General features: G+C 42.8%; 1 protein-coding gene across 3 annotated transcripts in view; it reads left to right on the top strand.

Annotated features, from left to right (window-relative positions):
* Positions 1-23243, top strand: part of pik3r3b (phosphoinositide-3-kinase, regulatory subunit 3b (gamma)) — a 232412-nt gene that overhangs the window by 119932 nt on the left and 89237 nt on the right. For all 3 annotated transcript variants that reach the window (XM_026147116.1, XM_026147115.1, XM_026147114.1), the window contains 2 exons: positions 3496-3688; positions 5229-5314. In XM_026147116.1, the coding sequence (XP_026002901.1) occupies positions 5293-5314 (22 nt within the window). In that variant the 5' untranslated portion in view covers positions 3496-3688; positions 5229-5292. The remainder of the gene's footprint in view (positions 1-3495; positions 3689-5228; positions 5315-23243) is intronic.

Raw genomic sequence — 23243 nt, 5'->3', positions numbered from 1 at the left:
GGAGGCAAGTTACAGTTGTAGCCACAGCTGCCCTGACAGACTGACAGACGCAAGGCTGCCATATCGCACCGTCGGCCCCTCTGGCCATCACCAGTAGGGTAAAGTGTCTTGCCCAAGGACACAACAACCAGGACAGAGAGAGCAGGGGGATTGAACCGGCAACCTTCCAGTTACAGATGAGCTTCCCAATCCCCTGAGCTACGGTCAAATATGAGTTTGCAAGGCTGTGTTACAAACTCAGATTCACCATCCAAAGTAGTGGCTGGTGAACCACTGCTTAGTATGAGCACAGTATGAGAACCTTCCAGTCATGTGACTGTGACTGGCGACCTGTCTCAGGTGCACATTGTCTCTTAACTTTTGATAGATTGAATTAATATGACCTTTACCAACCTTTATTTAAGGAGATTAGACTGGAAGTGGGTTGTGGTCTTATTTGCAAGAGTCCTTCCTGCAAATAAAGACACGACATGAACAGGGTCAATTAATCAAATTGAATTTGTCTGCAATTATGACTTCCATACAGACTAGGTGACATTTTATCAGTAGGGCTGAGTGTAGCTAAGCTTGTACAGCAGAGCAGTTACTAATCAGAAGGTTGGTGGTTCAATCCCTAGCTGCTCTATTCTACATAGCAAATATATCCTTGGGCAAGGTTGCTCTCTGACTCATCCATCAGAGTGTGAATGTTAAATAGACATCATGTATGTGGGGAAACACAGTTAAATTGTTTTCGCCTGCACTAGTTGGTGCATACTTCTTGTATTGTGCACAGGTCATGCTAGCCTTTGAATTATTCATGGTGGGAATGCTCCAGGAAAATCCTCCTTCAACTCAGCTTTCTCCTGTTCCAGTCCTTTTTAAATTTCATACCATATTTAACAAATGCATTGTACGCACTCACTGTCCACCCCTCCCTTTGTCTCATAGTCCAGGACCATTTGTGTTTTTTTTATCTCTCCTGGTGCTTAGAGCAGCATCTTTGTGTATTGTGCTGTGCAACAGGAGATTTTTCCCTTTCTTGGAGCAATAGGAAACCAGAGTTGCTTTTTCAGTAAAGTCAAAAACTGAAAATGGTACGTTCATGTTCTTGACAGCAAGAAGTTCAGAAGGAAGCTCAGGCTTGTTCTTTCTCCCTGTCTCCAACATGTTGACCTCCCTATTGAGCAATTCCTCACCCAAGGCATAAGACATGAAAAAAATATATCACGTGTGATATTATGCCCATGCAGTCCTTCGGCCATGTCAGCCACCACTCTTTTGCCCTGAGTTTGCTTCACCAGTGGACTTGGCTGTGTAAACTTGCATATTCCAGGCAAAGCTGGACTGTGCATCACATGCTGCCCATATTTTGATGGCATTGTGGTGGGGCATGGTCTGTGGTTCCGCTGCAGGGGAGGCAGACGCACCTGAGTGGCATCCGCAATCATGCCTCGCTGGCTTTAAGGCTGAACTAGGTCCTGTAGTGTTGTGGTTGTGGAAGTGTTCAGCTGCAAGCTGAAAAGCTGCAGCTGTGTGTGAGATCAGCAACCGAGTAAAGTATGCTGAAAAGCACTGAAATATGGACAGGTCTGCCGTGTGTTCGTCACAAACATATTATTTAGGTTTGCTTGTCATATATTGCTGAAATAGACAGCAGCCACAAAATGCAACCAAGCACTCGTCAACAGTCACACGGGGACCTGGATTGTACAGCAGGGGTAAACACTGTACCCACCTTTCAGTCTCAGCATTCCAAAGGCTTGCTGTTGCTTCAACATTTGACCTGTAAACTCTTGCCAAAATGAGCAGCCCAATGTCAGCTTTCAAGTCAGTTACACCCAAGTCTTTCCAGCTGTCCCCTCTAAATTTGTCATCTGAAGCACAATATTTTCAATTGATGGTGTCACGAAGAGCTCAAATGATGGCTCGATGTCCTCAACATGGCTGACTGCGTATCTGGTGGGGCCTGGAACCATTTTGATAATATTATCAGTACTAAGTCTACCCTGTTGTTGGAGTTGGGAAAGGGACCATGTTATCTTTCCATTTTTGGAAGGGTTTCTGTCTGCTGGTGGTTGAGAGACAGCAGGAGGGTTAACACTCAGTCTCATCAGATGAGAATTCCTCAAAACCAAGGTCCTCCTCAACACAATACTCTGTCTCTGACACATTCTCCTCCATCGCACTTTCACTGTCAAAGACTTGTGCCAAAAACTCATTGACAGTAACGTTTTCCCAAAGGACATTTTTAGAGAGCATACAGATTGCAGAGTACACAGTGCACCAATGATTTAGATAGAAGGCAGTCATGAAAGCTTTTATATGTTTGCTCCTCCCTTATTTTCCATGTCCTGTCATGTCCTTGCAGGAGATTCCCACCCACCACCACACAAGAAATATCAGTTGTAATTCAGCAGGTGTGAGGATAGTAGGTCACACACAGAAAGACATGCTTTACAAAGCTAAAATAACTCGGGGTAAAACTGACCCCAGAGGAGTGTCGATGTATGCAAAATGTGTACATCCCAAATTTCATCATAAAAATGTTATGCTTACTTAGTTGCCCCCATCACATAAGGAAAAGTCAAGAAATAGGAAGCCAAAACAAAAAAGTTAACTATTAATTTTTGAATGATGATTCAATTCAATTCAATTCAATTTTATTTATATAGCGCCAAATCACAACAAAAGTCGCCTCAAGGCGCTTCATTGAATCATTGATCATTGAATGGGGTCATTGTGACCCCATGCAATGCTTTACATTTAGCTGTGAATAGCTCCAGTGCAAGCTGGAGGCCACCACCTGATGAAGCCAACTGAACCACATAATCAGCAAAAAGCAGAGACAAGATTTTGAGACCACCCAAGTCAAAGCCTTCTGCCATTTGGTTACATTATGAACAGAATCAGTGACAAAGCGCATGGTTGAATGCTGTCAAAGCTCTGCCAGAGGTGGGAGTTGAAGATCTGTCGGACTAGGCCTCTGCCAGGCATTCCCAGCGCACCCTCACTAGATTTAGGCACACCAGGACAGTCCATTCAGACAATGAACATTCAGTGTCATTAACTAAATAAAAGCAGGAAAACTGAAGCAGTCGCTTGTATCTATTCTTGGTAATTATAAGGCTCAGAAGGTAGAGCTCGTTATCCACTGATCAAAAGGTTGGTGACTCCTCGAGTCATCATGTTGCAGTGTTTGGGGCAAGCCCAGAATTGCCCCAGCCAAGCTCTTTACATGAGTGTTTCAGCCCTGTAGTGTTTCTTTGACAGTTGGTGAATATGTATTGTAATATGAAACATTGTGGTCTATAAAAATAAGAATGCACTGCAGTCTATTTACAAGAAAGGTAAGACCTGATGCTACAGTATATCTGTTATAGTTAAAATATAGTGTAAATACTATGTATTGTCTACTGCCAAAATCAACATAGGCTGAAAAAGGACATTTGATGAATCATTTTTATACCTAGTTTAATGCTCCAAAGAATTCAGGTGTTGTGTCTTTTCTTTCAGAGAGTCAGAGTGTGGAGGAGTGTGGGGATAGGCTGAAAAGGATCCTTGAGTCTCCCAGCATCCCTCAAGTCAACCACCAGCTCCTGGTCCACCTCACTGGAAACCTGAATCGAATCAGCCAGCAGAGTCAAGCCTCCCCCCGGCTGCTAGGACAGGCCTTCACTGACATTATCTTCAAGCACCTTTCTCTTAGGTACAGATATAAAAACTATCAGGACCTTCAACACTTTCCTCTTGGAAATATCCATGCAGAGTTTTTGGAGGAAACACTTTATTTCATGTGAATTTTCTTTTCTTTTTTTACTGCTGTGAATTTATTTGATGATTATGATGCACTGAGCCACATATCCTTTGGTTGATTTCAAGTTATGTTTGTGGCTGTTAACTTAACTATAATATAAGAGCCCGTGAAGGACAGGAAAGCAATGCTGTTGTCTCTGCCCTATATCATCATTGATAATGACCTGTACCTTAACTCTATGTTTTTGAAGAAAACTAAAAAGCACTGTAGTAAACGGATAGAAAGGCAGACAGACAAGTAGAAATATTTTCTTTTCATTCTCCATTAAGAAATTTTTTTGCTGTTTATTGAACAGGTAATTGAAATGGCACAGAGGAAAGAGATAGTATATTAGGCTTTGGAGACTCAGACAAAAATATGAGAAACATTTATTTATTTTGGTCTTGTTCACGTCAAGAAAAATACTAAATGATGCCTTACCTCATATTTTCTTTAGTATCTAGCACTTTTTGGTAAGGCTCAGACAAGAAAAGATGTGTAATTGTTTAAATGCTTACAGACTGCAGAACAATTTAGGATTAATCAGAGATTCCATACACATGAAATGAGCTATTATGGCATCTGGTGCAAATAACATGGCACAATGTGAAATACCACCCCACTCTTTTTCCACCCGTTGTTCACGTCAAAGGTAAACTTGCCTGACCATGCTACACAAACAACCCTCATTTCTGACTCACTGACTCACTGACTGCCCTCCCCAAATCTCCACAGTACACAGTGCCAGGAGAAGAAATTCCTTGGTAAATTCTGGAAAAACAGTCACAGATGAACGTAAGCAGGTCACAGATGAACAAAACAATTTCGGAAGCCTTGTTAAATGCCATTCTCCTGGATCTCTCTCTAGGATGTTGATTTTAAAGATGAGCCAAATATCACACTTGGTTTTCTGTTAGCAAGAGCATTTTTTAAATATAAAAGTATCAGCTGTTTTAGTTGGATGAAGGTAATCTTGTCACGTTTTTATTTGAGCTTGGCTAATACAAATAATCTTGGCCCAAACAAATCTCTTCTGTTTGTTGCTTTTCCTTAGTAGTGGTTTCTTAGCAGTTATTTGACCATAAAGGCCAGATTTGCACAATCCCCTCTGAACAGTTGATGTATAGGTGTGTCGTGGCACTTGATGGTTTTTGAGACTGCACTTGGGGACAAATTCAAAGTTTTAGCAATTTTCCAGACTGACTGACCTTCAGTTCTTAAAGTAATGATAGACTGTCATTTCTCTTTACTTAGCTGGTTGGTTCTTGTCATAATATGAATTCTAACAGTTGTCAAATAGGGCTGTCAGCTGTGTATCAACCTGACTTCTACACAGCACAATTGAAATTGTACCTGAAAGTACATCATGAACTATATTTACTTTTTTATGCAAAACTTAGTTCAATGGTGTCCCTTACTACAATTTGTTTTCACTTTGGTGCTTTGTTTACAGTGCAGATGTAAATCCAGAGCATCACATCAGGATTTTGGAGGCGCTCATCACAACTGCAGGTCGAATGGAGATGCAAGCAGCACCAGGTAGGAAAATAACTATGGAGATGCACAAAATATGTTTGTTTTTTTTCTTTTGCCTGAACAATACATTCACTGCACTGATGCATTCTTTCAATATTTTATTTAATAATTTAAAAATGTTCTGACACATGTATAATTGAATTATAAATAAATTTAATTATAAAGGAGCAATAATAGCTTATCAGCAGTTTTGCTGCTCAGGGAAAAGGCTTTTTTGTTATTTTTGTTATTTACCAAGAGAAAAAAGTTTACCTGCCCATATTTGAAAAAAGTATCTTGAATTAATTGTGATTAACCACATTTTTTAAAAGCTGAGTTGAATTTCACTAGCCACACTCAAATCTGATTGATGTCAGGCCTGAATCAACAAATCTTTATGATGAAAATTAAAGCTGTACAGCTACATAAAAAGTCACAGTCAAAGATTATGTCTCAATAGTGACATATTAGATGGAATTACTACAATCAAATTCTAACCTATAAAAATGCCCCATTGCTGTCACATTGATGCACTCCATTTGGAGTCCATTTATATATTGCAGTCAACATTTGAATTGTTGGCCCAAGGATAAAGAACATTAGCTTTGGGGTCTGCCATTCAATTATTCAGTTTTGCCAGTTGATAGTGTTCCTCTGCACTTTCTTTGAGGTCTTCAATCATTTGAAGTTAAGGTGCATGTTTTGCTTTTTCATTGGCAGGGCAAGGTGATATCATATCTGACAGAGCATCTCTTTGTTTGATGTGTACAAAGAAAAAGAGAGACAGAGAGAGGTAGGCTGAAACAGGGAGCTCAAACTCATGTGTGAGCATTTTTCTCACCCATTACCTCCACTAGTAGCCTTCAAATAGCATCAGTGGAGGTCAAAGGTTAGCACTGTGCCTGTTGGCTGTGTGTTAAGACCTCTATGTAGCTGTGTGTGTGTGTGTGTGTGTGTGTGTGTGTGTGTGTGTGTGTGTGTGTGTGTGTGTGTGTGTGTGTGTGTGTGTGTGTGGCACCTGTCTCAGCAGAGCTGCACTCTAAGTCTGTTTTTTAAAATGAAGTCTGAATTCACTGAATTCATGACTGTTTCTCTGCTACCTGAGTACTGTGGCTCACCATCTCTGCTCAGTGTGACTGGTATCTGTACATGTGGGTTTATCCTACAGTTGCATGTGAAACCTTAGTCTCGTCCAGCTCGTGTGTCGGTTAGCATGCTAAAATAATGTGAGGGGGGAAAAAAGGGAGAATTGTAAACACCCATATAAAGCCATTCACATTCTGGCCCTTTCTCTGTGCTTTTGTTATGAGACATTTTGCTTCTCAGGCATGGCCATAACTTGGCAAGAATGTAATATACACAAAACACACTTTAAATGCACACACATGTTCTCTGTGTGGGCTGTCTGTGGTCATTTATTTGACTGGTTATGCATCCCATCTGGGTTTGAAATTGACTTTTTGGAGAGTTTATCACAGCGATAGCTAGTGTTACCATGGTGCTTCCTTTGGTCCCATTTAAAGGAAAATTCTGGTTTATTGGATGTTGGGTCTTGGCCATCTGTCATGGTCCTGGGTCTTTTGACCCAGCGTTTTAAGTTTGAGTTTATTTTGTTCATTAGGTTATCTAAGTTCATTTGGTTATTAGACTCCTTGTGTTTTCTTCCCCTGTATTTAAGCTTCCCCTCACCCTTCGTGTTTCATGCTGCGTGTCTTATGTTATCAAGTTTGTATTATTATGCCTAAGTGTTTCTAGTTATTATTTTCCCCTCGTGTTTCCAACCATGTTAAATCTCCCCTGCTCTTCATGCGTTTCATGTCTGTGTCTTACGTTGTCAAGTTCGGGTTGTCATGTCGATGTCTCATTATGTTTCCTGTTTTATTGTGAAGAGGTCTGGTGTTCTGTGTTCATCATGTTCAGTTTTACTCTCCCACTGTGACGTCATTATGTTCATGTGTGCCAGCTGTTTCCTCATGTGTCTCCACTTCCCCTAATCACCTCCTGTGTATTTAAGTCCTCTGTTTTCAGTGTGTGATTGTCAGGTCGTCTGTTGTCCACGCCATGTTTCCAAGTTTCTTGTCTAGGTTTTTCTTATTGTTTGTTTAGATTTCCCAGTTTAGGTTTGTGTTAATTTTGCTTCAGTTTGCCTTGCCCTTTGTTTGTACCTTTTTTTCCAGCCATATTAAACGGCTCGCTTTTTGTTAACATTCAAGTTTTGTTCCCTGTTCCTTGGAGTCTGCATTTTGGGTCCTTTTTCAATTCATACAGTCTGCCCTCGCCAGACTGTGACAGAACGACCTGACCATGCTGGACCCAGTGGACATTTATTTCAGTGACTTTTTTGAATTCAAGATTCGTGTTACACAGCTTCGTGGACTTTGGATTATCTCCTGTGCAGGGAAGCAGGGGGAGGAGAAGGAGGCTATTCGGGCTCAGTTGACCCGGATAGCCACGGCTAACCCAGGTTTTATGGACTGCCTGCCTGCAGATTTAAAGAAGTTTGCTACAGCCACGAACTCCTCTGCCTCACCATCATCGTCTGAGCAGGTGCCCAGTGTGCAGGCTGAATCACACCAGCCCTGCGGTGATGCAGCTCTTTCTTCACCGGCTACAGGAGTAAGAGTCGGCTTATTCAGTCTCTCACCTGTCTCCATGTCCATGTCGCCACTGCAGCAGAGAAGTGCTGCGTTTCCCTCACCTCAACCGGTGGCTGCTTCCAGTGCTACATTCATCTCAGCTTTAGCGGCGCCGGCCTCCACAACCACCGCTTCCAGGAGGAGGCGGCGTCCAGGTCGTCACCATGGCTCACAGCAACATGAGGTGGGTGATTGTATTCTGAATCCACGTGTTTTTTCTAAGGACAATATTGGAACAAACACTGCCTTAAAGGTTCATGGGCATGTTTATGAAATGACTAAGACTGCAAAATCACCAGCCAAGTCTTCCACGGAATATCTTATCCCTCTGCACAATTACCTAGCATCCCTGTGTATTGATCATGCTACGAACTTTGCTTCCAAGAAGCCAAATTATAAGACTGTTTGCACTGGAAGTGTTAGCCATGAGGCTCAGCTAAGCCACTGTGGGACCGAGATCCGGGCCAGGTTGGAGCCAGGGGCTAAGTTGGAGTTTGTGCAGCCTTTTCCTGTGTCTGCTGGAGGGCCCGAGGAGCCCGTCCAGCCTCACGCCTCGTCAGCTGGAGGGCCCGAGGAGCCCGTCTGGCCACCTTCTGCGTCAGCTGGAGGGCCCGAGGAGCCCGTCTGGCCACCTTCTGCCAGGTGGTGAACCTGTGGCTGCAGCGCCACCTCCTGCGGCTCCCGTGCCGCCGCCTGCAGGACCACCACCTGCTGCGCTACTGCTTGCTGCTTCTACGCCTCAGCCTGAGGACGACGCCTCACCTGGTTCTGCCACACCTCAGTCTGAGAACTCATACAAACTCATTTCACCCACTATAGACTGTGTGTTGCTGCAACTTGAAAAGCAACCTGCCTCGTCAGCTGGAGGGCCCGAGGAGCCCGTCCAGCCTCATGCCTCGTCAGCTGGAGGGTCCGAGGGGACCGTTCAGCCGCCATCTGCGGCCGCCTCGTCATCGGCTGGTCCAGCTTCAGCCTGTGCCTCGCCAGGCCCAGCCTCATCAGAGCCTTCAGCCTCGCCAGGTCCAGCTTCAACCTGTGCTTCGCCTGGTCCGGCTTCATCTGAGTCTTCATCCTCGCCTGGTCCGGCTTCAGCCTGTGCTTCGCCTGGTCCGGCTTCATCCGAGTCTTCGTCCTCGCCTGGTCCGGCCTCTGCCACGCCTGGTCCGGCCTCTGCCACGCCTGGTCCGGCCTCTGCCACGCCTGGTCCGGCCTCTGCCACGCCTGGTCCGGCCTCTGCCTCTGCTTCAGCGTCGCCTGGTCCTGTGCCCTCCAAGCCTCGGCCGGTACGCCTGACACTTGGGAGCCGCCGCTGCCTTCCGCGCGGCCGGCCCCCTGAACTGCTCCGTGGTCTCCTTCGTCGCCGCCGCTGCCTTCCGCGTGGTCGGCCCCCGGATCGCCGTTGCCACCCGCACGGCCGGCCCCCGGAACTATTTGACTGTGTTCTCCTGTGCCGTCTGCCGCCGGGCCGGCCCCCTGCTTGAGTCAACTATGGACTTCTGGATCGTCACCCTCCGGGTCGGCCCCCTGAGGAGTTGCGAACTGTTTCCTTTGCTCTTGTTGGACGTTTTGTTTTGTGGCCTTGTTTCTGGGCCACAGTGTTATTAATTACATGAATGATGACATTTTTTTACAGTTTACCTCTGTAGTTAGAAATTATGTTACTCTAATCTGTGTTTATTATATGTATTTATTGCATTGTTTTATTTCAGCATGTTTGCTTTCTTCACCATTGCACCATAAATATGGTATACATGTTATTGTCTGTGTCATGCTGTCTGTGTGTTGATGTCATGTTGTCAGTATTTTATGTTGTCTACTCTGCTATGTACACTGAGAGCAAAGCAATAGCTGGAGCCCAGGTCCTTGTATGTGTACACATACTTGGTCAAAGCCGAATCTGATTCTAAACAAACATTCTGTAATTGTTCTTCAGTCTTCAGAGTTATTAAAAATGTACCTTTGACCCCAATATTTCATTCAGGCTTCCCTCAGAGTATAGTCAGTTATATTTAAAAGTTAATATTCAGGGATGTCCTCTTCCCGACAGCACAGCACTCTCCCTCAGCCCTGTACAGTTTTATCCTTAGGCTCTTTTAGAAGATTATAATGCCCATCATCCAGCACACTGCTCCCTGGTTGAGTTGTTTTATGATGTATTCTGGAAGGAAGCTCACCCATGGTTAATGTCCATATTTTGCTGTAATTCAATTCAATTTTATTTATATAGCGCCAAATCACAAAAGTCGCCTCAAGGCGCTTCATAGATACAGAGAAAAACCCAACAATCATATGACCCCCTATGAGCAAGCACTTTGGCGACAGTGGGAAGGAAAAACTCCCTTTTAACAGGAAGAAACCTCCGGCAGAACCAGGCTCATGAGGGGCGGGGCCATCTGCTGCGACCGGTTGGGGTGAGAGAAGGAAGACAGGATAAAGACATGCTGTGGAAGAGAGACAGAGGTTAATAACAGATATGATTCAATGCAGAGAGGTCTATTAATACATAGTGAGTAAGAAAGGTGACTGGAAAGGAAAAACTCAGTGCATCATGGGAATCCCCCGGCAGCCTATGTCTATTGCAGCATAACTAAGGGAGGATTCAGGGTCACCTGGTCCAGCCCTAACTATATGCTTTAGCAAAAAGGAAAGTTTTAAGCCTAATCTTAAAAGTGGAGATAGTGTCTGTCTCCCGAAGAGATGTTGCGCAAATGGAAGAACGCAGTCTTACATATTTGTTTAATATGTGCGTTGAAGGACATCCTGGTCAAAAATGACTCCAAGGTTCCTCACAGCGTTATTTGAGGCCAAGGTAATGCCATCCAGAGTAAGAATCTGGTTAGATACCATATTTCTAAGCTTTTCAGGGCTGAGTAGAATAACCTCAGTTTTATCTGAATTAAGAAGCAAAAAGTTAGCGGCCATCCAGGTCTTTATGTCTTTAAGACATTCCTGCAGTTTAACTAATTGGTGTGTGTTATCTGGCTTCATGGACAGATAGAGCTGGGTGTCATCTGCATAGCAGTGAAAATGTATGCTATGTCTTCTAATGATGCTGCCTAAGGGAAGCATGTATAATGTAAACAGAATTGGTCCTAGCACTGAACCCTGTGGAACTCCATAATTAACCTCAGTGTGTGAAGAGGACTCTCCATTTACATGAACAAATTGGAGTCTATTAGATAGATATGATACAAACCACTGCAGTGCAGTACCTGTAATACCTACAGCATGTTCTAATCGCTCTAATAGGATATTATGGTCAACAGTATTGAATGCTGCACTAAGGTCTAGCAGGACAAGCACAGAGATGAGTCCACTGTCAGAGGCCATAAGAAGATCATTTGTAACCTTCACTAAAGCTGTTTCTGTGCTGTGATGAGCTCTGAAACCTGACTGAAACTCTTCAAATAAACCATTCCTCTGCAGATGATCTGTGCTCATGTAAAGCTTGAATTAACATCAAATAGCCCCTGGCTACCATGTTTATCCCTTCATATGTAATTTTAAGGATCATGAGATCATGGAAACTACAGTTCCTGTCATGTACCACACTTCACTTACTCTGTTCACTTTCTTCTCTCTTTTTCCATTGTCTTGTAATAGTATGTTTCATTCCTGGTCTTGAAAAGAAAAAAAAAATCAGGTGACTTTGCACAGTTTTGTAACCACTCGTCTTTTACAGTGTTTTGCACTCGTAAACATAAACATGTTGGCTCATAGTTCATAGTGGTTCTTCCCTAGTGTTAACTTTTCTTTCTCAAAAAGATAACTTGGTAATACTAATGAGATACTTGTAACATCTTGTAATATGATATCACACTCATTTTTTTTCATTGTGTAAATTTGTGTTTCCATGTTAAATGCAAATAAAACTGAAAAAATTAATCAATGATGTTTTGTTACACATCAGAAACAATGGTCTTTTGTGATGTTTTTTTTAATTTACTGGATCCACTGATTTATTAAATGAAGATTTAAGACTAAACATTTAACTTAATTTTTATTTACTGTTAATGTGACAAAGTGTTAGAAAGTATCCTCATTATCTTGCCACGAGATATCTTTAGGGTTTTATTTGCATTAAGTGCTAGGTTACATACACTACAATCCTTTCTTCATTAACAAATATTTGACGGTTTAGTGAGAAACAGTTTTACTAATGCAATGTCTAATTTAATGGTTTCCTAACTTTACTAATTACATCATAACTACTAATGAAACTGGATGTTGTATTTATACAGTTAGTTGTACAGTTACTGTATGCTGATTCTCATGTAAGTTCTTCTGTTATTTGGGTAAATGCTTCGATTTTTAAAGATACTTTTCAATGTATCTTATTGTTTGGTTAAAAGAACTCCGACATCAAGGTACTCTACCCAGTAGAGCAGGGGTGGGCAATTCCAGGCCTCGAGGGCCGGTGTCCTGCAGGTTTTAGATCTCACATTGGGTCAACACACCTGAATCACATGATTAGTTCGTTACCAGCCTCTGGAGAACTTCAGGACATGCTGAGGAGCTAATTTAGCCATTTAAATCAGCTGTGTTGGTTCAAGGACACATCTAAAACCTGCAGGGACACCGGCCCTCGAGGCCTGGAGTTGCCCACCCTTGCAGTAGAGAATTAAAGAGTAATATGGAAGACCCCTAAAAATGTTCAAGAATTAGCAGTAATTGTATGACACAGTTTATGGTCAAATTATTTTATTCTTCTCGTAATCCATCAATAATGCATTGGACTTCTGACCTAAAGTTCTAATGATGCACATAACTACATGGTAAAATAAAAATAAAACATCTGATTCTCCCATGTAGCAATTAAAAAAGGCTTGTTTTTATCTCAGCTGGGGGAGACGGCATGTGATTGCACTCACTCAGAGACATGTGCATGTGATGGACTGTGCCAGCTACCCTTCAAGCACGCATGTAGTTTCTACCAGCTGTGTGTGACATATTTGCTGCGCTGAAGGGCAAATGTGATGTAAAGAATATGAGACGGGGATGGATGGGTGAGCTGAAGCCAGCCGTGAATACCAATGTGCTTCTTCTCATCTATGTCTCTGTCTGCCACCACCTGTACTACCACACTGTCTTTCGAGCTCTCTTTGTTCCCCTTCTGTTCTTTCTCGCTGACATCACCTGAAGGAGCCAGAGGCAGATTGACCAACAGTGTTATCACTTCTCTAAAATACGATTCAAGCACTGATGGATCACTCTGTGTCAAATTAAGCTGGAAAAATACCTTCTGCAAAATAGCAGCTGAATGTCTAAACATTTTAACAGTTCTGTAGGGGTGGAGTGGGGGGGGGGCGCTAACAGTGCCATACATTGGTGGCTAAAAATCCAGGCATGCCAGACATTAAAGCTGCTCATCTGGTAACAACACGCTTCCACCTCTAATGAAAAAACTAAAGGTAGAGTACACCCATCAGCAGTCAAATGATTTTATTTAAACATAAGAAAAGAAGGAACATGAAACTCACATGACTTTACTTCTGATGGTCATACTAAAATGTTTTGCCAAATTATGTTTTTGGGAAGATCGTTCAGCTTCAGATTTGCAGAGGGTACAAATAAGGTCAAGGTTGTTTTTACTGTCCTTTCTTTTAAATACTATTAAGGAAAAATAAGACTTGGATAGAAGAAACAGAAGAAACTGCATTAAGACTTGTAATTGTCCAACAAATACTCTATAGTTTTCCCACACTGATAAATCCACTAGATATCTTATATGAATATTTTCACATAACCACTCGAGTCCTCTTAATTTTAAAATGTCACAGCCACCAGCAGTTATAAGTTTGGCCAAAAAACCATAAATATGGAGCTATAGAGGTAGGTTGTATGCTTAATTAACTATTTGTTTCAGCTAACTCATTAGCTAAGGCCATTGTTTCAATACTGCATATTTAATTTTAGTGTTAGCTAAGTTTGGCTAATGTTTTCTTCAGAGGTAGTGTAGTATACTTGCTTTCTACATGTCCAGCTTGACAACAGATTTTATTCTTGAGAGTCTAGTTGCCTGTATACATTCTTCATGTTTCTTTATTTGTTGTTTGTTTTAAATCAAATGGTATTGTTGGTAGACCTGCGCAGGGTGTACCCTGCGTCTCGCCCTATGGTAGCAGGGATAGCTACCCCCACCGCCCGCGACCCTGACAAGGATATGCTGAAGAGAATGAATGGATGGATGGTATTGTTTTACAGACCCAGGTTGCTGAATAACACATTTTTTTTCTAAAAGTAAGTCTATAATTCCCAAATACTGGATACAATAAAAAAAAATATCCATCCATCCATCTTCATCCGCTTTGTCCGGGGCTGGGTCGCGCGGGGGCAGCAGCCTAAGCAAAGAGGCCCAGACCTCCCTCTCCCCAGCCACCTCCTCCAGCTTGTCCGGGGGAATACCAAGGCGTTCCCAGGCCAGCCGAGAGATATAATCTCTCCAGCGTGTCCTGGGTCTGCCCCGGGGCCTCCTCCCGGTGGGACATGCCTGGAACACCTCACCCAGGAGGCGCCCAGGGGGCATCCTTGTCAGATGCCCGAACCACCTCAGCTGGCTCCTTTCGATGTGGAGCAGCAGCTGCTCTACTCTGAGCCCCTCCCGGATGGCCGAACTTCTCACCCTATCTCTAAGGGAGAGGCCAGCCACCCTTCGGAGGAAGCTCATTTCTGCCGCTTGTATCCGCGATCTCGTTCTTTCGGTCACTACCCACAGCTCGTGGCCATAGGTGAGGGTAGGGACGTAGATCGACCAGTAAATTGAGAGCTTCGCTTTTACACTCAGCTCCCTCTTCACCACGACGGACCGGTGCAGCGTCCGCATTACTGCAGCTGCAGCCCCAATCCGTCTGTCGATCTCCAGCTCCCTTCTCCCATCACTTGCGAACAAGACCCCGAGATACTTGAACTCCTCCACTTGGGGCAGGAACTCATCCCCGACCCGGAGTGGGCACTCCACCCTTTTCCGGCTGAGAACCATGGCCTCAGATTTGGAGGTGCTGATCCTCATTCCCGCTGCTTCACACTCGGCTGCGAACCGTTCCAGTGCGAGCTGGAGGCCTTCACCCGATGAAGCCAACAGAACCACATCATCTGCAAAAATCAGAGATGAGATTCTGAGGCCACCAAAGCGAAAGCCCTCCGCTACTTGGCTGTGCCTAGAAATCCTGTCCATAAAAATTATGAACAGAACCGGAGACAAAGGGCAGCCCTGGCGAAGCCCATCACCCACCGGGAACGAGTCCGACTTATTGCCGGCAATGCGAACCAAGCTCTTGCAACGGTTGTATAGGGATCGAATGGCCCGTAGCAATGGGCCAGACACCCCATATTCCCGCAACACCTCCCACAGGACACCCCGAGGGACACGGTCGAATGCCTTCTCCAAGTCCACAAAACACATGTAGACTGGTTGGGCAAACTCCCATGCACCCTCAAGTATCCTGGAGAGGATAAAGAGCTGGTCCAGTGTTCCGCGACCAGGACGAAAACCGCATTGTTCCTCCTGTATCCGAGGTTCGACTAACGGACGAACTCTCCTTTCCAGCACCCTGGCATAGACTTTCCCAGGGAGGCTGAGGAGTGTGATCCCCCTGTAGTTGGAACACACCCTCCGGTCCCCTTTCTTAAAGATGGGGACCACCACCCCGGTCTGCCAGTCCACAGGTACTGCCCCTGATCTCCACCCAACATTGCAGAGGCGTGTCAACCAGGACAGCCCTACAACGTCCAGAGCCTTCAGGAACTCAGGGCGGACCTCGTCAACACCAGGGGCTCTGCCACCAAGGAGTTGTTTAACTGCCTCAGTGACCTCGCCCCCGGAAATTGGCGGGTCATTCCCCTCATCCCCAGACTCTGCTTCCTCCTCGGAAGACGTGTCAGTGGGATTAAGGAGGTCCTCGAAGTATTCCTTCCACCGCCTGACAATTTTCTCAGTCGACGTCAGCAGCGCTCCGCCAGCACTATACACAGTGCAGGTAGAGCACCGCTTTCCCCTCCTGAGACGTCTGACAGTTTGCCAGAATCTCTTCGAGGCAGTCTGAAAGTCTTTTTCCATGGCCTCTCCGAACTCCTCCCACACCTGAGTTTTTGCTTCAGCCACTGCCCGAGCCGCATTCCGCTTGGCCTGTCGATACCTGTCGGCTGCCTCCGGAGTCCCACAGGCTAACCAAGCCCGATAGGACTCCTTCTTCAGCCTGGTGGCTCCCTTCACCTCTGGTGTCCACCATTTGGTTCGGGGATTACCACCACGGCAGGCACCCACCACCTTGCGGCCGCAGCTCAATGCAGCAGCTTCGGCAATGGAGACGCTGAACATGGTCCATTCGGACTCAATGTCCCCAGTCTCCCTCGGAATGCTGTTGAAGCTCTGCCGGAGGTGTGCGTTGAAGATCTCGCGGACTGGGGCCTCTGCTAAAAAAATCCATATTTCAATATTCTGATAATAATCTCACTTTCCCTTAAGTAACCCAATACATAAGAGACAACTATGAGAAACTATGTGCAGTATATTGATTGTACTGTATTTATTCTTATGTCTTTAACAGGATTTCAGCAAAGAAATCATCATCACCAGTAGCACTATACTCACTCTGTCTTGAAGACCTTTGTCATCTATGTAAATGCAGCCTAAGTCCTTTGTCCTTTCTATGCTTCAGTCACACTCTGAGAGCAACTTGGAGTTAGTATGTTGCCCAAGAACATTTGGCATGCATACTGGAGCAGCCAGAGATCGAATCATATAGATGAAATTATACAAGCCTAAAACAACAGCGTGAGCAAGGAGTTCACGCACCACATGATCTGGAGCCCACAGTCCTAATCTCAGCATCACAGTCAGACTGGGAACTACAGAACAGCAGTAACAAATACTCTAGGTATTTGTTAGTAGGTGCTGTTTTAATGGTGGTCTCATGGAATTCATTGATTTATACAATTTCCACAACATCCACACTTACTTTCAAAAACATGTATTAACACAACCTTGAGGTTTTTTTCTCCATTTTTTCTGTTGTTTGTTTCTTAGTATTCCACACAGGACATTTTTTGGAGGTTGCTTTTTTAGCCTCGAGCACCTAGCCTGCTGTGGTTCATGTGGTTTACAGAGTAGGCGATGGTAGTAGTTATGGTAAGAAACTTTAACACCTAATCTGTTGTAAGGCACCATCCTAGCCTGCGGTGCGCCACTTGTTCAACCACACCAAAAGTTACAGAGTCCCAATATGACGCTCTATCAAACCCCTTGGGGTGGCTGTAGCTCAGGTGGCAGAGCAGGTCAGCCACTAATCAGAAGGTCGGTGGTTCGATCCCAGGCTGCCTCCTGGCTGCATGCAAAATATCCTTGGGCAAGATACTAACCCCATGTTTGCCTACTGGTGGTGGTCAGAGGGCCCGGTGGCGCCTGTGTCTGGCAGCCTCGCCTCTGTCAGTGTGCCCCAGGGCAGCTGTGGCTACAATGTAGCTTGCCATCGCCAGTGTGTGGATGGGTGAATGACTGAATGTAGTGTAAAGTGCTTTGGGGTCCTATGGACTAGAAAAGCGCTATACAAATGGCCTGCTATACAAATGCAGGCCATTTACCATTTATATCACTTGAAGGTCAAATGAAATCTGTGAAACCTGCCTGATATTATAAGGCCTGGGATGGATAAAAGTGGGAGAGAATGAGAAAGATTCATTTCTCTCATTGGCTCCCTATAAAGAAACAATCTCTACTTGTCCTTTTATGCTGGGAGGTTTATGGGTAACCAGGGAGTTGTAATTGGTGGCAGACAGCGCTTTAAGGCAGCAGAACCACAGGTGACGATAATCTGATGGATCTCATGGCACACATATAGAGCCACACATGTGTACTTGAGATTCACATGTACACAGCCAGACCATATGGCTTTATGTGCTTGTGGTGCCTTAGAGGGATTAAGTGTAACGACTTTTATATTGTCAGTGGAATGCTAAAAAAATATGTCTCAGACAAAGTCTTACGCATTGGTGATAAAAAAAATGGAACATTGTCTCTAGGAACTGGTTTGTGCCAACATACAACACCAGTACAGCTTCAATTAGCTGTGTTTATCAAGCATTACATATACAAGTCTGTGGCACTTTTTAAAATTCTTCATTCTGCATTTTGTGGAGATTCAAATTAAATTCTGTCACTGATACAAATTTTGGTGACTGTCAAGTTAAATATGGACGTACGTTGAGCATGACACATGAAAGAAATGCAAACAGAGAACATAACATCACATTTGCAGGGTGATGATAAACATGAAAATCACTTGGGAAATCTTTTCTTTAACAGATAGATGACATGCAGATGTTAATATTTCTGTGATGATGTGTGTGAAGTTTCATTCAGACTGACCAGCGTGTGAAAAAAACAAAGCATTTTAATCATTATACATTGTTATAGTGAAGCAGGGACACAGCAGATATCATTATTTCTCCTAAAATATTATTTTCCTTCACATGTATGTATTCTTATACAACTGGGTAAATACATAATTTTAAATATGAGAATTGTTTGTAATACATGGATGAAAATGCTTTGCAATGAGTGACAGCCTGAAGCGACCACCAAATGCTGTGCTTCTTATGTTTAGATGCTTTGTTAGGGGCATTACAGCCCAGTTGCTGTTTATTTGTGGTCTTTTGTGGCACTTAGGGTCTGAAAAGCATGCTCTGCTGGAGTGAGCTCACTGATTGATTTAACCACTGAAGAATATCCCATTTCTTTGCCTTGAGACTCTTGGGTTGCTTTTGCAGCTTGCTTTGGGTCATTATTCATTTGCACTGTGTATAGTATATTTGTATAGTCTTGTACACTTCCAACTTCATTCTGCTTCTTCTACCAGCAGTCACATTATCAGTAATCACACGTGGCCCAGTTCCACTTGGAGCCATACATGCCCGATAACACTGACTGAATGTTTTTGGCTAGATGATGCTTCAGAACTACTGCTCCACACTCTCCTCCCATTCTGGTACAAGTAAATCTTGGTTTTATCCAGCCAAAGAATTTTAAATATTTTTGTGCTTTAGTCTAATCAGGCTTTCCTGTTGTTAAATAGAATTAAAAAATTCTGTATTTACATCCATGAAGGTTTATTTTGATTGTAGACCTTGACAATGAGCACCTGCATCCTAGCCTGTTCTTGACATGATTAGATATTTTAAGAGTTTTTGTCTTTACCAGTTTAAACAATTCTATCCTCCATTTGAGTTGTATTTTATGGCGTTTGGGTGTTTTTGCATATATTGTTGATAACTTCTAACTGGGGTTTTTTGGCACTCGTATTCATATTTATAGAAAAAAGCTATATAAAATACAAATTTATTACTACAAATCAACTTCTGTCTACTTCATTTGTCATTAAATAACAAATATACAACCCTCATCTTGTCACAAAACTGCTTGTCAGTCAGTCAACTGTCCAATTAATTTCAAGTGTCTGTATTAAAATTCCTTAATGTAATTCCTAGTTAATGGAAACATTTGGTAAAATTAATTTTAAAAAGGTTCAAATTTGCATTTCAATCACTTTCTGATTAATTTAAAATCTACTGTGGTAGTGTACGGTGGCAAAACTGTAATTCGGGAGGAATTTGGCAAAGATTATGGTTTTGGACAAATGCAGGAATTGTCAGGTTAGGGCTGTGTGCAGGCAGGAGTGGTGGTATGGAGGACCCAAAGTGCAGACGCTCAGAGGCAAGAGTGTACTTCAAAACAGCTTTAATGCTAAACTCAAAAAGTAACAAAACTGAGAATCCAAAATAAACTTACACAGACAGACAGAACACACAGCAAGATGAGGGTAGATCGCAACACAGACACACAGAAACACAGGGCTAAAATACACAGAGGGAGCAATCAGGGAATGGGTAACAGGAGGGAAACACAGCTGGGGCAAATCAGGCCTAACGAGACAAAGGAAGCAAAACCAGACGCATATGAGACAGACAGTAAAACAGGAAACATAACACAGAGTCACGAACTTGACAAGGGGATACAGCTGACAGGGGAGACAGCGCAACTAGAGAACACAGAAACATAAACCATGAGACAGAACTCTAACAAAGAAACCAAAGACTAGAAATGATAAATAATATAATAAACTCAAAACTCTGGGTCAACGACCCAGGCATCCTAACAGGAATTCTGATAATAAACAAGTATTATGTATGACTGAAAAAAAAATCTTGTGCTATTGGACCTCAGAATAGAAATGTAAAGAAAGACATCAGCTTTGACACAGTACCATTGTTGAAGATGTCCTTTTTCAACAAAATACAGCCTTTTAAAGTAGCAACCCCTTTACAAATACACTGGACTTGTGCCGCATGCATTGTGCTGCATTCCTGTTTATTAAAGCATATTTGCAGATAAATAGGGTTTTTGTTTATCTCCATGTATTCATTTGAAGCAAAGTCCTCCACAATTTCGAGATCCCTCTATATTTTCCCTGCAGTGTTATTGCCGCTTTTAAAAATAATTATGCAAGAGGGTAACTAATAATGTTTTGAACAGTATGTTTATCATTTGTCTGCCTTCATTATCCTTATTGGTCTGTGATTTAGTATTGATACATATGCTGACTCACTATTTTTGTGAATGTGTAAGTTGACTTTGAACAATTCACCTTACCAACAGCGGCATTCTTTTACTTTATCTTTATATATTCATTATGCTGCAGTTTGTGATATGTTTTCAGGTAGTTGACTAAGTTAACGTCTTTGTTACACAGAAACAATTCTACAGCACAATGTACAAAGATCCACTTTGAGAGATAAGTGTTTCACCTTCTGCTGTGCCGTTTGATTTTTGTTTTGACAGTCTTATCTGTGGTATATTGCTGCTGTCAAGTGCAATGAAACTTCACACTGCATGGTGCAGAGAACAGCTGTTATTGGCATACGCAGGTATGTCGTTAGGTGCTCATTTACGGATCACTTGATTTGCTTTGCGCTACTAATATTAATTGAAAATGGTCTCAGTTATCACTTAAATGAAAGTGAATTAATTGCACTGACCTAAAATCAATGTCATTAAAAGGACATCTTAAAGAGACACATTTCTAGATCTAGAAAATCCACATGTTGTTCCCTTATTGATCACTTATTCACAGCATCATCGTGGTATGGAAGCTCTGTCAGTGAATAGTTTGAATTATTTAAAAAAGCAAAGGCTCTGTATCCCTTTAGCAAGATATACTAAAGAATAACGATTCCTTTTCTTACACCAGTTTGACTTCTTCCACAAAACACATCATTGCCATTTACACCACAAATACAAAAGGCTCTGATAACATTCAGGTTACCGTGCGTGCAGGGTATAGCAGTGTACAGTGGTCAGTTTGCAGATTGTGTCCAACTTATTACCCCTATACTCCTCCAGTGCCCTTGGAAAAATAGTCTCTAATGTCACATTCCAGAGCCAGGGTTTGTCAGTTCTGAGCTGAAAGAGGATCTGATCCTACTACAGATACAAAGTTCTAAAATAAGAAAAATGGAATCTTACTTTCACGTGATTATTCAGAACTATGTTTTTGTTGTTGAAGAAATTCATCAAGAATTGACTTTTGGCATTTACAACAAACAAAGGTAAAAGCAGTTTTGTTGTGAATCTGCACAGCAGCCTCAACTTTTTAGCGGAACTTCGGTTCTTGCAAGTGAGATAAAAAGTGGGTATCTTAAAAGTCACAGCTAAGATGGAGGAAATGCAGCATGTAATGCATGTAATGCATCATTAACTCAAGTCATAATACCAGGATTTGTGTACATGTGTGCATGTGATAGAGAAAGGTTCTGTCAAGTACTGTATGATGGGTGCGATGGAGTGTTTTTCTGTGATAATGCTGTGAATTTGTTTTCAGTTGCAGAGCTGAGAGTCTGTAAATCTTCACTGTTTTCTGTTTATGTCTTCAGTTTTTCTGCAGCACAATTTTTTTTTTACATCATTTGTTAGAAACAAAAGCTATATGGGAACTAGGACAAATTTCTATTTCAATTCCATTCTGAATGCGTCTCTGTTAAAATGTTTAAATCTGCTGAAATGCATCGTCCTGCTGTAACATGGTCAGTGTTTGTATCCAGCAGGCTGCTCTGACCTCATTGTTGGCATTGACTCAGACCCTGCAGCTAATGACAGATGTCCTCTATTTCGCCTCTTTTTGTCTTTATGTTTCTGTTTCTTTTCTTTCTTCATCCAACTTGCTTTCTTTTATTTTCTATCGCTCTCTTTGTCCTCCTACCTGATTTTTTGCACACTTCAGCATCTTCAGTCAAGTGTAAATGCAAATCTTCTATCCATTCCTCCTGTCACTTTCATTCCTTCTTGTCATGTGAGGATGACTGATGGCTCAAATGAGACTCAATCAGGCATTCAATGAAAGGCTCACCTTTAATGAAAGGCAGTCAAAAAAAATCCAGAAAAGAACAAAACAAACTACAACAACATATAAAACAACAGAATCTAACTCCCAGCAAAAACACAAAGAATAGAAGACGGCACTACAAAGAAATAAGGCAAACTGAGGCTTTCAATACATAGACACACTGAAGGCTCATGGGAAATGATACGGCTGGGGGAACTAAACACACCTGAACTAAAGGTAGGTAGCGAGACAAGGGAAGTAAAATAAATGACCCAGAACCATGAAACATCGTTTCATCTTTTCTGTAGCACTGTCAATTGTCAACTAAAACTAAAATTCTCAGAAGACCTGGATAAATGTGGCTATCCCAGCTGGACAAAGCTGAAAATCTGGAAAGGTGCCAGAAGACTGCTCCAGGTGATCCGGGAAAGAAGGACAAGCGCTGCCAGTGCAAAAACCTGTGATGATCTCTTATGTGTCAGGATTATCAGATCACCTGAGATCCATTTTTTTTTTCAAAACACCGTATCTCTGGCTTTCAAACCCCAAAACAACACCTACTACACCACAAATTGGTCCATCCCAATGATTGGGTCTCCTGGCACAATCCTAGTAATATAGTGTATGTCAGGTTAAGGTTAAGTGCCAAGAGAATCCTTGTGAATTATACATTATGAAAACCAAACAATGTTGTTAGGTCAGGATTCCACAGTCTAGTCATACCTGCAGGCCATTGTCCATTCATTCAGTGATGAGGATGTGTACATCCTGGACAGGGAGGAACATTAATGTGAACAGGGAGTCAAGGAGGATATTTATGAGAAAAGGAAATGACCATCTGTGAGCTGAGGAGGGGGCCTTAGAATATATATTTCACCAAATTACAATGCTGCAATTGCAACTGTCTGTGAATGGTACTCATGGCCAATAAAACCAACAAGATAA

The sequence above is a fragment of the Astatotilapia calliptera genome, chromosome 17 (genome assembly GCF_900246225.1).
Source record: "Astatotilapia calliptera chromosome 17, fAstCal1.2, whole genome shotgun sequence".
In the NCBI taxonomy this organism is placed as follows: domain Eukaryota; kingdom Metazoa; phylum Chordata; class Actinopteri; order Cichliformes; family Cichlidae; genus Astatotilapia; species Astatotilapia calliptera.
This window is presented reverse-complemented; position numbering and strand designations above follow the sequence as displayed.